This window comes from Macaca thibetana, chromosome 7, assembly GCF_024542745.1.
Source record: "Macaca thibetana thibetana isolate TM-01 chromosome 7, ASM2454274v1, whole genome shotgun sequence".
Taxonomy (NCBI): Eukaryota; Metazoa; Chordata; class Mammalia; order Primates; family Cercopithecidae; genus Macaca; species Macaca thibetana.
In genome coordinates, this window is record NC_065584.1 from 105,894,850 (window position 1) to 105,911,116 (window position 16,267).

The following is a 16,267-nucleotide window of genomic DNA, read 5'->3' on the forward strand; positions in this document are numbered from 1 at the left end:
TTGTGCTAGGCAGGGTCTCAAGGCTCTAGCGCCTGCCTCGTCATCCTCTCTCTACTTTCCTGTCTACTTCATACTCAAGTGACATGCATACCAGGCTGTTTCAGTCCTCCATATCTTTATACATACTGTTCCCTCTATCTGGAATATTCAGTTCCTCCTGCTCGCCACCCATAACAGTCTACTTGGTGAGGACCTATGTAATTTACAAAATCCTTCTAAGCTTTACCTCCTTCATGGTAAAACTGTCCTAATCCAGGCAAAACTAACCACCCTTTTCTCTATACTTTGGTGCTTCCCTATACATAGTTTAAGAATTGTATGTTTTCCCCTGCATCGTATGTTGCCTGTCCCACCTATTAGACTGTGAGCTTCTTGCAGGCAGAGATCCTGTGACCCCTGCCTCTAGCACCTGTGCCCTAACCTGACACGTGCTTTCCCACCCACCCCCTTTTTTTCTCTGCTGCTTGAACCAGCATACATGATTTAAACAAATGAACCAAAACTCCAAGTGGGTTTTCAAATATTTGAAGGACTACCCTGTAGATGACTGAAGATTCTGTGCACCTCCAGAGAGCCAAGAGCAAGAATGAATGGGGACATGTGATCAAGAGATGAATTTGGGATCACTAGGAGAGAACACTTTAGTATCAGTCAGGATACTTCTGCCAACAGAAGCCTAAATTGAAAATAGCTTGAGCAAAGGGAGAACTTTTTTGGTACACAGATTCCAAGGAAAGTTTGAACTGCCTACCTGCAGGAAGGCCAGGGACAAAGCTGGACCCCAGGAACACCTGAACAAGGGCACCTGAAAGCCATCAGGACCCTGTGTCCTTCGCCTCTGCTTCTCTCTGTGCTAGCTTCCTTATTCCTCACTGTAAACTGGCTTACTCCACACAGCAGGAAACATGGCTGCTGACAGCTGTGGCCTCACAGCTCAGTCTTCCACCACAGAGGGTCTGGTTTTCTTTCCCAATTCCAGTTAAAAATGTTTTAATGTTTGGGTGGCCGAGGCAGGCACATCACGAGGTCAGGAGATCAAGACCATCCTGGCTAACACAGTGAAACCCTGTCTCTACTAAAAATATCAAAAATTAGCGGGACATGGTGGTGGGCGCCTGTAGTCACAGCTACTTGAGAGGCTGAGGCAGGAGAATGGCAGGAACCCGGGAGGCGGAGCTTTCAGTGAGCTGAGATCCCGACACTGTACTCCAGCCTGGGCAACAGAGCGAGACTCCGTCTCAAAAAAAGAAAAAAATGTTTTAGAGAAGAACTTTATTGGCACAGCCAGGGTCTGTATTCAGGGAGATGGGGTACCGTGAATAGCCTGGCTTGAGTTTGATGCCAGTCAACTGAGGCCAGGAGTGGGATCATGTGGGAACAAGGTAGTTGCCATTGGAACCACACGGAGTAGGGGAAAGCCATTTCCAAAAGTAGTGGGGATGGGTACAGCTTGGAAAACAGAGGGGTTGGACTCCTTTGCTCCCACTTTCTAACAATTACAGTCATTTAGCTTCAGGTACTTTCTGGATGCTCTCAGGAAAAGAGCAGAAAGAAGGATGGATAAAAAGTCTGTGGGCACTTTCAATATTTAGACCAGGTTTCGGAAGGGCTTGGCACTAGTTCTTGGAAATTGTTGCATGATTTGATTATTTTTCTGGGCATCAGGACTCAGCCCATTTCCCCCTCTGGTGCTGAGAAATGGAGGCCGAAGGAGTGAAGGAAGTTCAGTTATTCTAGACATATTAATTGAGCCCCTAATCTATGCTAGATACTGGGGTGTGGGGGGAGACAAGAGAGAGAGATCCCAAGGGGTTCCGGCCTCTCAGGGACTCAGGTCACTAATGAAGGTGGCTGGGCTTGTCGACGTGCTGGGCCAACAGCCACTGGCGAGGCAAGGCGAGGGTCAGTCAAGGCTGGTGCCAGGAAGAGGGCCGGTTCTTTGGCTCCCTGGTCTCCTGCGGTCCAGCTCAAGCTGGCCAGCGGTTGACCTGGCTCCCCCTGGCCCCGGCCAGGCCTCGTGGACCCCTCATATGCAAAATGGGACATGAGCAGGGGAGGAAGGCCAGCCGGGAGCCGGGTCCTGGGAGTTCCACGAAGGGACCTGTCCTGGTCTCCATGTTCACGCTGCGCCTTCCTTCCGAGGCTCCCCGGGCCTCGCCCGACAAGGCGCTGCTGCAGACACCAGGCCCGCCGAGGGAGCAGGGAGCGCACTGGGAGCCAACTCTGGGGCGGGCGCCTAGGGCCCGGCGCCCCCCCAGAGTCTCCGAGCCGCGCTGCCCGGGCCGGGCCGGGGGAGGGACAGCAGCAGGTGACGACGGCCTGGCCACCGGCTATAAATAGGGGCTCGCGTCAGCCGCGGGCGGGAGCGGCGGCGGCGGGCAGGGGCCCGGAGGCCGGGGCCTGGAGGACGGGCGAGGCAGGGGCGGGTGAGGGCCGGCGGTCGGTGAGGGCGGCGCCATGGGGTCGCGGAGGGCCCCCAGCCGGGGCTGGGGCGCGGGTGGGCGGTCTGGGGCGGGGGGCGACGGTGAGGACGACGGCCCCGTGTGGATCCCCAGCCCAGCCAGCCGGAGCTACCTGCTCAGCGTGCGGCCGGAGACCAGGTGAGTGGCACCGAGGGGCAGGGTGGCGTTGGGCTGGGCGAGGCCCTGGGATCAGTCCCTGTGAGGGCGGCCTGGTCCCTGTAGGCCTGGGCTGGGCCTGCGCCCTCGAGCCCTCTCAGCCCCAAGGCCCAGGGTCTGGGGACATGGTAGCTGGAATAGCCTTCATAGCCCCTTGTGACCCGTCCTGATCCACGGGCCTGAGGCCTCTGGCAGTGCGAAGCTCAAGAGAGGACAAAGGCTCCACTTTGGAGTGATTTCATGGGGTCTGAAGGCTTTCTTTATCTCCCCCGCCCCTACCCTGCTATTCCCTGGCTTGGGATTCCACAGTTAGAGATAAGGAAAGTCAGAGTGGCTGAAATTCCTCCCTGGCAGGTAGGGAGCGGGAGAGAACTGGTGGGGACAGGGAGAGGGTGCTGGGGGGCTGCCCAGAGTAGGGGCTACTTAGCTCAGGGTGGGGAGGTTCCCCAGAAAGAAATAAACCTTTGTAAATAAGGTTCCTCTACTGGGCCCAGAACTTGGGTCCTCCCCAGGACCTGAGTTGGGGCTGGTGAGATAGGAGGTGGGATGACATACTGTCTGGGGATGTCGGGAATTAAGGACTTGCAGCTCTGAGGGAGCAAAGTGCCCTGTCCAGTTTGGGGAAGGGAAATGCCAAGGGAGGTGTGGAACTAATGAGCTCTTCACTGGTCTTCCAAGAGTTTAAGAGGTATGGAAGCTTTGGTTTAGCAGCTAGGCCACCCACAGATATAAAGACACAAAGACAATAGACACGCATCCAGGCAATCAAAGGCACACAGACGCACATGGACACGCGCATTGCCATGGAGACAGACACTTCCTGCCCCCTGTGGGCAGCTCAGTTTCCCTCCACTTCGGGAGTCTATTTTCCAAAGGGAAATGTGTTGAGATAGTGGTTGTTTCATAGCCTGAGAACTTGGCTTGTGTATTATACAGAAAACAGTCATTCCTCCAAGAGGCTGTCCAGAGACCTCTTGTTCTCCATTCTTAAAACAGCATAAAAACAGGCATCAAGGACATTCAGGAAAAGTCCTGGGCACTTCCTCGTGAATTGGCTGAGTCCTATTGACCTTGGAGTTGGGAAAGTTCAAATGTAACCGGAACCAGTTTCTGCATAAAACTCGTCAAATGGTGTCATATGTCTGGGGCAGGGCTGAGGACTGATGTTAGTGACTGAGTCAGACTCAACAAGGCCCCTGGCTGCCAGCAAAGAATACCCCTTTTTCCTACTCCTGGCTCTACAGATAAACCGGAATGAAATTTGGACATTAATTCCAGCCCTTAGAGAAGCTGACTCCCTTGTGGGAGCCTCACACTTGTCACAGTGATTTGTCTGGGCTTTGCCTCCTGTGTTTGGCCTTTGTCAATACCAGTGGAACAAACAGAAGAGGCAGAACCAGGGTCCTTCTTGGAGACAGCAGCAATGAAGGAAGGGAGGAAATAGTACCTTGAAAACCAGGCAGAATGGGGAGGGCAGGAGATCTGGGATTTTAGGAAAAGGACTGGAGAGTGGACACAGTGCTGCTGCCTGACTGTGCAGTTGTATGATAGATAAATGTTAATTGCACACCTCATGAGCACAAAGCTTGTGCCAGCCTGAGAGCTAGAGGGGGGATAGAAGTGGCTGGCTTAAGTCCCTTTGGACCTAAATGGGAATGTTCTTAAAAGGAGTCTCTTTCATCAAGTATCTGGAGGGGGCAAGACAGGAGGAGTGGGAGAGAGCTTTGGACTTTGGGCTGTGTTTTGCCCCTGCAGAGTTTTTTACTGCTCCTGCCAGCTAGCCACAGACCCCCAGAGGTTCTGAGAGACAAGGACAGCCAGATTTATCAGGCTTCTGGAAAAGCCTCCGGCCAAAGTGGGGAGAATGTGACTGTGGCTGCAGTGGGGAGTGGAGGGGGCGGGGCAGTTCCTGCCTCTCTAGCAAGGCCTGACCTGTGTTGGAGGGAGCCATCGTACTGTCTGCTGTCCCTCAGAACAGCCTCACTGCCTGTGGGGGTGGGGAGAGCTCCCTAGAGACAGGGAGAAAGACAGTCCCTGGAGAATTTTGCCAACTATATTGACTCCAGCCTAGCTGAGCCCTGACTATGCCAGAGTCCTGAGTCCTTGACTGAGAGGCAAGTTCTGTCCCCACTCTCTTGGCTCCAACATGTGGGTCTGCCTTCACACAGATGTGTCATGGAGCTCTCCAGGCATCATTCTCATGGGCCCTTGTGAGGAGGGGCTGTCCCTGGGAGCTGATGGACAGCTGAGCTGATGGACAACAGAGGCCTTGGTGGAGGGCCCAGAACCTATCTCCCCATGCACCTTTCTCTGCCCCACAGCTCTGAAAGGGTTCTAGTCCATGTCGGTGCAAGAATATTTCCAATGTCCACTGGGGTCAGAGGTCCAACAAGCAGATAGTTCCACCAAACTGTAGGCCCAGCCCCTAGGTCACCCGGCATCTGGGACCTCACCCCCATAGGACAGTGAGATGTGGGTAGGCTAGAGAAGTTAAGGGGCCACAACAGTTGAGTAGAAGCAGTTATGATTAATTAGCTTTTATGGGATATTCAGAAGTTCCAGAAGCCCCTGCCCCCTGGATTCTTGGAGGTCCTGGTCCAGGTGGACTCAGAGAAGTCACAGAACCTGTAGCTCTGCTGTTCAGCATGGGTCAGCCAGGCTGTCTAGGGCTTTTAGGGAACCTGAGGTATCAGGCCAGGACTGTCCAAAGGCCTTTTATGTCCCGGAATAGATGAAAGCCGGGAGGGATGGAATCTCCCAGCTTCTGTGGTCAGTTCTGGTTTTCCGTAGCCTACTTCACTCTTTTAGTGTTTGGTGTTTTTTTTTTTTTTTTTTTGAGATGGAGTCTTGCTCTGTCACCCAGGCTGGAGTGCAGTGGCGTGATCTCTGTTCACTGCAACCTCCGCCTCCCAGGTTCAAGCAATCCTCCTGCCTCAACCTCCTGAGTAGTCTGGGATTACAGATGCCTGCCACCGCACCCGGCTAATTTTTGTATTTTTAGTAGAGACGGGATTTCACCCTGTTGGCCAGGCTGTTCTTGAACTCCTGACCTCAGGTCATCTGCCTGCCTCGGCCTCCCAAAGTGCTGGGATTACAGACGAGAGCCACCACACCCAGCCAAGTTTAGTTTTTAATTATTTATTTTTTATAAAGATGGGGTCTTGCTATATCGCCAAGGTTGATCTTGAACTCCTGTGCTCCAGCGATCCTCTTACCTCAGCCCCACAAGTGTTGGGATTGCAGGCATGAGCCACTATGCTCAGTCCCAGCTTCACTCCTTTATGAGGAGACCTTTCCTTTCTGGGCCCTGATTTCCAACCCCACCCCCCAACTTTTTTTTCCTATTCTGCTTACGTATGAATTCCCATTTTGTGAGATGAAGGTGGCATAAAGAACTCTTTAAAGTTTTTCTGCCCCAACATTTGATGCCTCTCATTCGGCTCCCCCTCAGAGGCAGTAAATGGGGACCTCCCCTGCCTGGGTGACAGCCCTGAGCCTAGCTGTGGCCCAGCCAGCAGGGCACAGGCAGGTCTTCCACCTTCTGAAGACCAGGTGCCTCCATTAGCCCAGGGTTTCTCCTGACCTGACTAATGATGTAAGGGCGAGGCCTAGAGAGGGCAGGATGGTTGGTCCAGGAGCAGCAGAGCTGGGGGAGGGGTCCTCTGTCCCAGCTCATTTCTTGACCCACGTGTAGGTGGAACTTGTCATTTTCCTTTCTGAATTAGAAAGCTAACTCTCCCCCTCTCCTTCCCAGGGAAGAAGTCCAGACCCAAAGAAGAAGAAATCTCCCAATCCTAAAGGAGAGGGACAAAGGAAATTTATGGTCAGGAAAGGATGGAGTTGGCCAGTGCTTTGGAACCATGGGAGGTTCTGCCCAGGCGGCCTCCAGAGGATTTTTAAAGTTCTGAGCAGAGGCAGCTGCACTCTAGCACACTCCTTTCCATCTTTTCTGGAGCAGCAGCTCCCTCTGGGGAGCAGCACCCTTCCTGCTTGAAAAATGCCTTTCTCTCCCCTGCCCTCTCTCCCCAGGCCCCCCACTCTACTTTCCTCCTCTTTCTTTTTCTTCCTCTCTCTCTCTTTTTTTTTTTCTCTCTCTCTCTCTCTCCCCCTTCTATAGAACAGCAGTTAAATACCCATTGTCTGTGCAGCACTGTGCTAGGAGCCACAGAAACTACAAGAACTAGGTTTGAAGGCTGTATGGGCAGGATTTAATTGAGCAGTAGGAGGGAAGAAGGACTTTCCAAACAGGGAGGACAAAAGGGGTCAGGGGTCAGGAAGGACTTTTCATGCCAATAAGGGACAGGCCTGGCTATGGTGGCACCAGAGCATTGGGAAGTAGAGGGAACCTGGTTGTCGTGGGAGTGTGAGTAGATCAGGGAGGCCCCCACCCGCCCAGTCAAGAAGTGGAGACTCAGTGTCCTCTACACTGGGGGACTGCAGCATTTTGTTAGAGAAGTGGGTTATATGAGGGGTTAAGGAGAAGGGGTTGAGGTGGTCATCAGTGTGGAGCCATGAGGGTCTAGATTGTAGTGCAACAACAAGAGTAGAGAGAAGGGGAGAAAGAAGGGACAAGAATTGTGGACGGACTGGATTTGGGGTTGGGGAAGAAGTAGTAATCCAAGATGGCAGGTTTTGAGCTTAGGAGTTTGGGAGAATGCTGGAGGTATCTACCAACCCAGGAGCCCGGGGTTAGGGGTGAAGCCAGGTTTTAGGGAAAAGGATGGGTTTGGTTTTGTGGTTATAAAGAGATGGGATCTTCATAGAGACACAGACCGTGAGCACCACTGAACAGGCTGGGCTGCTGATAAGGAAGGGAGAGCTCTTCTCATGATAGGGACAGCTGAAGGGAGTGTGGATGGGGTGAGCCCTGACATCTCTCAAGGAGCTGGGATCCAGGGCCCCACTGGAGATTTTTGTATCCGGAATGGAGGAGGGAGAGGGAATAGTTGGCTCATAGTAAGTGGGCTAGAACTCCAGTAAGGGGTGGTCCTATGTGGGTCCTCATCCTAGTGCCCTAAGCAGTAGCCTTTCCTAGCTGCCCCAGGCAGGAGGGATGATCAGGGCCTCAGGCAGAATGGGCCTTGTGTGGACCATGAAGCTGGGTGCCTCCCAGCTCCTGCTGAATTAACTGCTTTGTTTTTCTCTTTTTCACTCTCCCAGCTGGTTTGCCTTGCGTGGCCTCTTTAACCATACTTTAACATATTAATGATGGGTGTTCTCCAAGCCACCTGTCTCTCTCTCCTAGCCTCTCAGGGGATTTCCAGGAATGGGGCTCTTTTCTCCCAAAGGCCAAGAATTGAAGCAGGAGCTTGCCCCCAGGCTGGTATGCTGTGGGGTGGGGAAACATGCCAGGCAGCTGTAAGCCTCCCTCTCTGGGGCAGTGACCCAAATGCCTGGGACGCACCTTTCTCAAAGCACAGCCCCAAGGGGCCTCCTTTCTGCCTAACCATTTTCCTGGACTTTGCTGCATTTAATGAGCTCTTGGTTTCAGATACATTGGTGTCCGGTGGTCAGGCCACTTGCTAAATGGAGCAGGCCAACTAAGACAGCTGGTCCCTTTTAATAGAAAGGCTTCTGGGCCGCAGAAGGTGGCCGATTAATAGTTTGCGACTGTTGATTTCGCCTACTTCCTTCTCCTTGCTTTTTTGGCCTAATGATTCCATTTGCTGTTTTTGCTTAGCTTATCAAGCAACCGGTTGTCTCACCCCAGCTCTGGAAGGTAAATGCATATTGCACTACATTTCTCTGACTGCTTTTTTCTTGGGTCTGGGCATTGAGGGGCCACTGAGTGACTGCTCGTGCACTAACCAGGCTGCATGGGGTGAGGGGAGAGCTGGAGGGCGGGTGGGGAGAGTGCAAGAAGGTACTCAGGTGAACATGGCTCTCACAGGGGGCCAGAGTTGATGCTTGCATGGGCCATTTGAGATGGGCACAGGATATCAGGAATAGAAATATGGGCAGGGGTCTCCGAGATGCCTGCAATGACATCTCTGTGTCCCTAGGAGACACGATGGGAACAGAACAGGGAGCCACCAGTCATGTCACATGACCCACCTCTTCCCCATCCCAGGTTTTTTATTTCTTAGAGACAGGGTCTTGCTCTGTCATGTTGCCCAGGCTGGAATGCAATGGCTCCCTGCAGCCTTGAACTCCTGGCCTCAAGGGATCCTCCTGCCTCAGCCTTCTGAGTAGCGGGGACTACAGGAATGCACCATGATGCCTGGCTAATTTTTAAAAATTTTCTTGTAGAGACAGGGTCTCACTGTATTCCCTGGTCTTGAACTTCTGGCTCCAAGGGATCCTCCTGCCTTGGCTTCCTAAAGTCCTGGGATTAGAGGCGTAAGCCACTGTGCCTGGCCCCAATTCTAGGTTTTCATGTTTTTGGAACCACATATCTAGGTGTGATACCTTATTGTCTATCTTCTTCTAACCATGGCAACTGCCTTTAAAAATTTTTTTCTGCAGTCATTTAAGTTCTCCTTTTACCTCCTGTTTCTCTGAATTTTCCTTTTCTTTGGTTCCTCCCCATCCCTGAAGACTGAACTCTGTGAGATCAGAGAATACCACGTTAGTGTATTCCTGCATAACTTATTCTCTGAATCTGCTGCAGAGTCAGGGCAAGGTCTGAGCAGGCTCATGGTCCAGGTTTGCTGGGTGAATGACTGTCTTCTTGCCTCCTGAACTGAAGGACAGCTCTTTACCCTTGGCTGAACTGACTGTTACAATCAAAATGGGAACATTTCCTGGCTCCTTCCCACCACTTGGGCCTCATCCCAGACTCTGATAGATTTGGGGAGAGTTAGCTACATTTTCTTCACACAGAGAAAGATTTCAGAATAGCTAACTGGTTTCTGAATAGCTAATGTTTACAGACATGATTAGCAACTACTATGTACATGGTCCTTGATGGGGATGAACACTGAGGAGACTTTGTTCTGTGTGGCTCATGGGTGGAACTGAGGATATCACAACTAATTCCAAGTGGAGTGTGGTAAGCGTTGAAAGGAGAGGACCTGGGCAAACAAAATCTAACCTAAGGGCAAGGTTAGGTTCCGCTGAACATCATGAAAACCAATGATTCTGGTGTTCCTTAGAGACATATGATTAGTCTGTGATATCCTTATGAAGTCATGGAGTTGGAAGGACTCATCAGGGTTGGACAAGACCATTTCCAGATGTGTGGACTTCCTGGCTCTCCAGGGCATAGGGCGCAGCACACTCAGAGTCTATCCCACATTCGAGTGGTTTGGAGGACGGGGACAGAAAGCTTGTCGCAATGAGAAGCTGTGTGACATTCAGCAGAACATGACAGTATATAAAGTGACTCCCTGTGCCTCCAAATGTACCCCAAGCCCACTTCCCTAAAGAGAAGGCTTTCATCTAGCCACACCTTTCGGCTGTTACTTGTTTTCTAATGTAAACATTTTTGTAATACAGCTTAGGACCTAATGTGGAAAGTTTGAGAAGATATGTTCTTTTCCATTCAAAAAGAATAATGAAATAAAATAACTACTTGTTTTTTTCTTTTTTTTTCTTTTTGAGAAGGAGTCTCTCTCTATCGCCAGGCTGGAGTGCACTGGCGCGATCTCAACTCACTGCAACCTCCGCCTCCCGGGTTCAAGCGATTTTCCTGCCTCAGCTTCCCGAGTAGCTGGGACTACACGCGCCTGCCACCACGCCTGGCTAATTTTTGTATTTTTAGTAGAGACGGGGTTTCACCGTGTTGGCCAGGCTGGTCTCGATCTCTTGACTTCGTGATCTGCCCGCCTCAGCCTCCCAAAGTGGAGGGATTACAGGCATGAGCCACCGCGCCCGGCCCGTTTTTCAATATCTAGCATGAGCATTTGTCTCTGCAAATTTTCTTAAAGCATAGCTTCCCTGTTGTCTCACTTATCCAGTAGCCGAAATGATTTCCTTAGACTTGTCCAAGCGGCTTCATACCTAGGAGTCTCAACTGAATATTGGATCCAGGCTCAAGGTCATGGATGAGATAGTATTCAAATTATGCAGGGAGGACATAATTAGGGATGGTTTGAATTAACTACAGACTCATGGAAGTAGGATTATGTTTACCCTGGTGGTTTCTAGAAACTGTTGATTGAGATTTGATATTTCCCCAAATCAGAAATTGCTGTTAGTATGATAGCAGCAAGAAACATTTTCAGATATTAACACTTCCTGAGTGTTCAGGGAGTTGATAGCCTAGGACCTGAGGACCCTCTATTTCTGAGTGACTTAAGAAGAAAAGGAAAAGAAGTTTATTGCACAGATGAGTTGTAGGTGACAGAAGGTTGTAGGGAGTGTTACAGAATGTGTCTAATGCAGACCTGGCTCAAATGTTCAGGTATGTGAGATTGGGATCCCCTTTATGGGTGATCTTTGTCGGAGAGGGACCTTGTCAACTCCAGGAACGCCCAGGTATCTGCATTCCTGTGGTGAAACCATAGCGGGACCCCATCAGTCCAGAAGTCTTACTTGATTCCAGATATTCTCTGGGGTACAACCCTTCTCTTCAAACTCAAGTCTAGAATAATATTCACAGAAAAGATACATTGAATGTGGAACCCCTCCCCACAAAGTGTGTAGGGTTCTAGATCCTGTTTGCTTCTGCTTCCACAGACTCTCTTGGCCCCTGGCAGAGAGGCCATGGACAGACAAACATTGCTCTTGGGTGACCATCCCTTCCTCTGAGGCACAGGGAAAGGCACCTTTGAATGATGTGTCTTTCTCACTACAGTTTCTCCTGCTTCTCTTCACTTTGCCCCCCTCACAGTCCTCTCTGCTGCTCACAATGGGATGTATGCCTGGGGAGGGAGGGCCGGGCATGGCTTGTGCACCACACAACCTGGCTATGTGGTGGCGCTTCACACCTAGGAACGCACTGTGTCTCTGCTGGCCCTTGAAAGGGTTTGGCATGGTGGTTTGCTTCCTGGGCCCAGGAAGGAGAAGACTGTAAGCCCTGAGCATTGTTGGTGAGTTTGTACTGGACTCAGTGCTTACTGATGCCCCTGAAATCTGGGAGATGGACTGGAGAAGGGAACTAAAAGTTCTGGCTTTTGCAGGGGTGGATCTGTTTGTGGTTTGGCACTCCTGCTGGTTGGTCCTGGAGCAGCCAACCATGTTTCACTTCAGCATGTGGTATCCAGGGATGGAGCAGGGGAGCCACAGCTGGCTTTCCAAGGATGCTTCTCAGCTTCATTTGGGGTGGGTCTCTCCTTTCTGATACTCTTATGAATTAGAGTTCCCCTTTGGGTCTAGACCCCTAGCATTGGCCAGCTTATTCTTTGTCCATTGTGGGTCTGCACTCACAAATGTAGGAGCTTTTTGCCTAAGCCCAAGCTCTAGGAGAGGCTCCTGTGCTCTTAGGACCTTGAGTCACTGAGGGTTGGCTGGCCTTCCCCTCTTGGCATGAATGGAGGCTCTGCTATGCTGGGGGTTCCATCTCCGAGGCTTGACCTACTTATCTGTGTGTCTCCCTCATGCACCAGTGTCCCTGGAGATGAAAGGTGCAGTGTGAAGTAAGGCCCCCCCCAACAATGATGGGATGGGATGCCTCAGCTGGTAGCATGGCATGCTCAGGAGCCTGGCCCATGGTCAGTAACTTGCCTATTGTAATGGGTCTGGGTCAGGATTCCATTCAACCCCTTGATACCTGGCCCCAGCCTAGCCAAGAGGCACAGGCTGCCTTGAAGAAAGACTTGCCTGGGTGCTGGAGCTCTGGCCGCAGGAAGATGAACAGGCGTGGTGAGATGGAAGCTACCTTGGACAGGCCAGGCTGTGCTGTTTGTTGTGGGGAAGGCCAGCTCTGAATAGCTCTTTGCCTCTCCTAGGAGCACCTTCTGCTCCATCATTGCTCAGCTCACAGAGGAGACCCAGCCGCTATTCGAGACCACACTCAAGTCCCGGGCTGTGTGTGAGGACAGCGACGTCAGGTTCACCTGCATCGTCACAGGTAAGGAGTCTGTATGCTGCATGCCAGGACCTCTGCAGAGAGCAGGGTCCAAGGAGGCTGTGAGGACAGGAATGGTGGGGTGGAAAGGCTGTGTGCACAAAACTATGTGAGGTGATATTTACTTTCTGAGCTTTCTCTCCAGTTTAACCTCCCTGTGTGGGCTGGTGCCTCTTGCTCCTCCCATTCTGGAGCCACATATATACCCTACTCTTCTTTGGAACCTGTCCTCGGTGAAGGTTCCTGACCCTCAGGCATACATCCATGACTAATGGACTAATTGCACGAAAAGAAGTACTCCAATGGAAAGAGATCTTTGAGGCCATCTCCCTGAGTATCCCCATGTTATAGTTGAGTAATTTGACGGTTGGGAGTCTCAAGCCTGAGAGGAGAATTGCATGTGGTGATTCTGACTACAGACCCTGGAGGCAGACTGCCTGGCTTAGAGTCCTGGCTCATCCCCTTTCCAATGATGTCACTGAGCAGATTACATAACCTCTCAGCTGCCTCATCTGTAAAGTGGGGATAATGATAGGATGCACTTCATAGGGTTAATTGAGATTGAATGAGTTAATACATGCAAAGTGTTTGGAGTAGTACCTGATGTACAGTAAGTACCATATAAGTGTTAGAAACTGACTACTGTTATTTGCATTTCACTGAGCTTCATGGTGGAATTTGAAGCAACTGTTTGGCAGAATAGGAAGCAGAGTGATACTCCTTGGAAGGGGAGGATAGTGGGTGGGAGTGCTGGAAGGGTGGTTCCAGACATTGCCTCTCCCCCAGACCACCCAGTAGAGACTCCAACCTGACCAGCCTCAGGGCCTGCAGGACCCATGAATGGGTACCCACCCCTCCCAGCTGTGTAGCTATCAGATCCCAGGCCCAGGCTCCCTCTGGAGAGCCTGTTGTTTCTGTAAGTCAAGGGCATTTGTGGTTTCCAGCTGTGACATTCCCTAATTCTGGGGGACTTGTTTACCCCAGCCAGTAAACAGCTTCTCACTTGGGCAGTTCTCACCCTTACTCAACCCTCTGAGCTGCAGACTGAGAACACTCTCTGCTCCGAGGGACATAGGTATTCATCCCATATCTTTGTATGGCATATGGTGAATTTCACGAGTTGTCTGTTTCCATTGTCATTGCATTCTTACAAATCCCTATGAAGTAAGTGCTATTTTTAGTCAAATTTTACCAAGGAGGAAGCTGAAAGAGGCTGATGCATTGCCAAAGTCTGCAGCACTGGTGAGGGAGACACTGCTTTTGCTCTCCGGCATCTGATGCTGCTTCCCACCTGCATCTCTTGTGTTACTGTGGCACTTAGAGTTTCCTAGAAAAACCCAGTTCTTTCACAGCTTCGTGCTTCTGCACATCTGATTTTCTCTATTTAGAAAGTCCTTAATGCTTCTTTTTAAAGAAAATTAAATTTTACTTTGTCAAATTAATATATGCACATAATTTAAGACTTCAAATTATACTAAAAGGCATACTTCAAAATACAGCAGTTCACCCCTCTCAATTTGTCTTCCCAGAAGCAACTGTTTTCAGCTTTTAGCTGTTTCTTCTGGCATGTATACATTTCCATCATGCTGAGTACTACGTGAAATTCTTCATATTTAGATGTTCTCTATTGTCTTCCTGTTATGGTAGATAAGGAATTAGCTCTTTTATACCATCATTTTCTCTATTTCCCTAAACTTATCTTATTCATATAATTATGTTGACAGCAATTGTGGGACTTTGGTTCTCATCTTGTTAGTTTAAAAAGGTTTAAACAAAAGACACACAGCAAAGGAGATAGAACAATTTATTGCAAAGGAAAAAGAATACTGTAAAAGTTAGGTGCAGAATAGACAGGACACCTGAGAGAGAGAAGATTCAGCTTGGGCTTCTCGTGAGGATGAGACAGCAAAGACTGGTACCTAGGGAAACTACCTTTCTGTAAGTTTTACATGATTATTCATGAGGCGGTAGGAAGAGGTGTTGCTCGTAAGCATGTTCTGGGTGGTCTTCTGGGTGCACATGCGCAGTAGCTGTACATGCTTGTTCAAACATCATGAGTAGCTGGGACCACAGGCGCATGCCACCACACCCATGCTAATGAGACATGCATCTTAAATCTCCACCCAGGGGTGTGTTTTTTACTATTACAATGAGCAAAGGGTGAGTTTGAGGACAGGTAAAATCAAAATGCTCCTGCTTTCTTTCCCTACTGGAGATAGCTTTGCTTTAATGAACTTTACAATGCCCATGCTAGGGCTTAATTGTGTTGACTGTATGGTCCCGATGGTTGCTGTGTCCTGAGGACATGGTTACTTCCTTGACTGTTATTAATGATAGTTTTCTAAAACTATCCTGCTTCAGTTATATCATAATTTTTGCTTAAATCAATTTTACTGTTTACCTTATTATGCCTATGCAATATTATTTGTAACTGAACATTGTAGCATACTATGCATATTTTTTTTCTTTTGTTTTTCCTAAGGTTAGTACTTTCCATAGTTTTTCATTTGTTTCTTTTTTTGGTATCTGTTGCTAATTTTTCTTATACCTCCTAATAGCCTCTTAAGACAATATTCTGCAAGGTCAATGACATCAGTAATCTGGCAGTTACTTTCCTTGGAGATATTCCTCTTGGAGCTCTCCATTCTTCTTTTATCTGAACTGCTAGCCTTTTGGGGCCTGATACACAGCTGTTATCCTGGGTCTTTCCTTTGCTTTTCTGTGGGGTTAATTCAACTTCCTGGATCTCATGTCTTCCTTTGTTGGTTTATTTTTTTGCTTTATTGAATACTGCCCGAGTGGTTTCATCAGGTCCTGAAGATGGTGGAGTAGCAGAGGGCATGGTGATGGCAAGGTCTGGACCTTGCTCTCCCTTGAGTCCCTCTGCTCCAATGTGCCTTCATTTCTCCCTGTATCTGGTACACAGTTGCTATCCTCTAGATTTGCTTTACCTCTCTTCTGTGATAACTTTCCTGCTTTTTGTATTCTACATTTTTTTCTTTCTTGATTTACATTCTTGTTTTGGTAGCTTTCTAGAAAGAGTACATGGGAAACAGATGTTGGATTCCTTGTGTCTGAAAATGTTTTTGTTGGTTGGTTGGTTGGTTTTTTGAGGCAAGGTTTCCTCTGTCACCCAGGCTGGAGTGCAGTGGCATGATCACAGATCACTGTAGCCTCAACCTCCCCGGCTCAGGTGATCTTCTTGCCTCAGCCTCCTGAGTAGCTGGGACCACAGGCATGTGCCACCACGCCCAGCTTATTTTGTGTGTGTGTGTATGTGTGTGTGTGTGTGTGGTAGACTAAGTCCTACTATGTTGCCAGGCTGGTCTCAAACTCCTGGGCTCAAGCAATCCTCCCACCTTGGCCTCCCAACGTGCTGGGATTATAGCAGGCATGAACCAGTGTACCCGGCCTCTTTTTTTCTACTTTACTTTTTCTTGGGAATTTGGCTGGGTATAGAATTAGAAGCTGAAAATAATTTTCCTTCAGAATTTTAGACATTGTTCCATTATCTTTTTGCTTCCAATATTGCTTTTCAGAGTGAGAAGACAGTTTGATCCTAATTCCTTGCATGTGACCAGTTTTTCTCTCTGGAAGCTTGTAAGAGTGTTCTGGTATTTCATAATGATGTATTTTGATATGGGTCTCTTCACCCTGGAACATGCTTAGATGCTTTCAGTTGGAAACGGAGAGCCTTTAG

General features: G+C 49.6%; 1 protein-coding gene across 3 annotated transcripts in view; it reads left to right on the top strand.

Moving 5' to 3' along the window:
- Window positions 1-2,361: 2,361 nt before the first annotated feature.
- ALPK3 (alpha kinase 3) overlaps window positions 2,362-16,267 on the top strand; it is a 60,890-nt gene continuing 46,984 nt past the window's right edge. The window contains exons 1-3 of one of the 3 annotated variants that reach the window (XM_050796077.1): window positions 2,362-2,600; window positions 8,299-8,337; window positions 12,449-12,570. In XM_050796077.1, coding sequence (XP_050652034.1) covers window positions 2,458-2,600; window positions 8,299-8,337; window positions 12,449-12,570 — 304 coding nt within the window. In that variant the 5' untranslated portion in view covers window positions 2,362-2,457. Of the gene's footprint in view, window positions 2,601-8,298; window positions 8,338-8,366; window positions 11,823-12,448; window positions 12,571-16,267 lie in introns of those variants that run through there. The other 2 variants (XM_050796079.1, XM_050796078.1) reach the window with 2 other exon arrangements.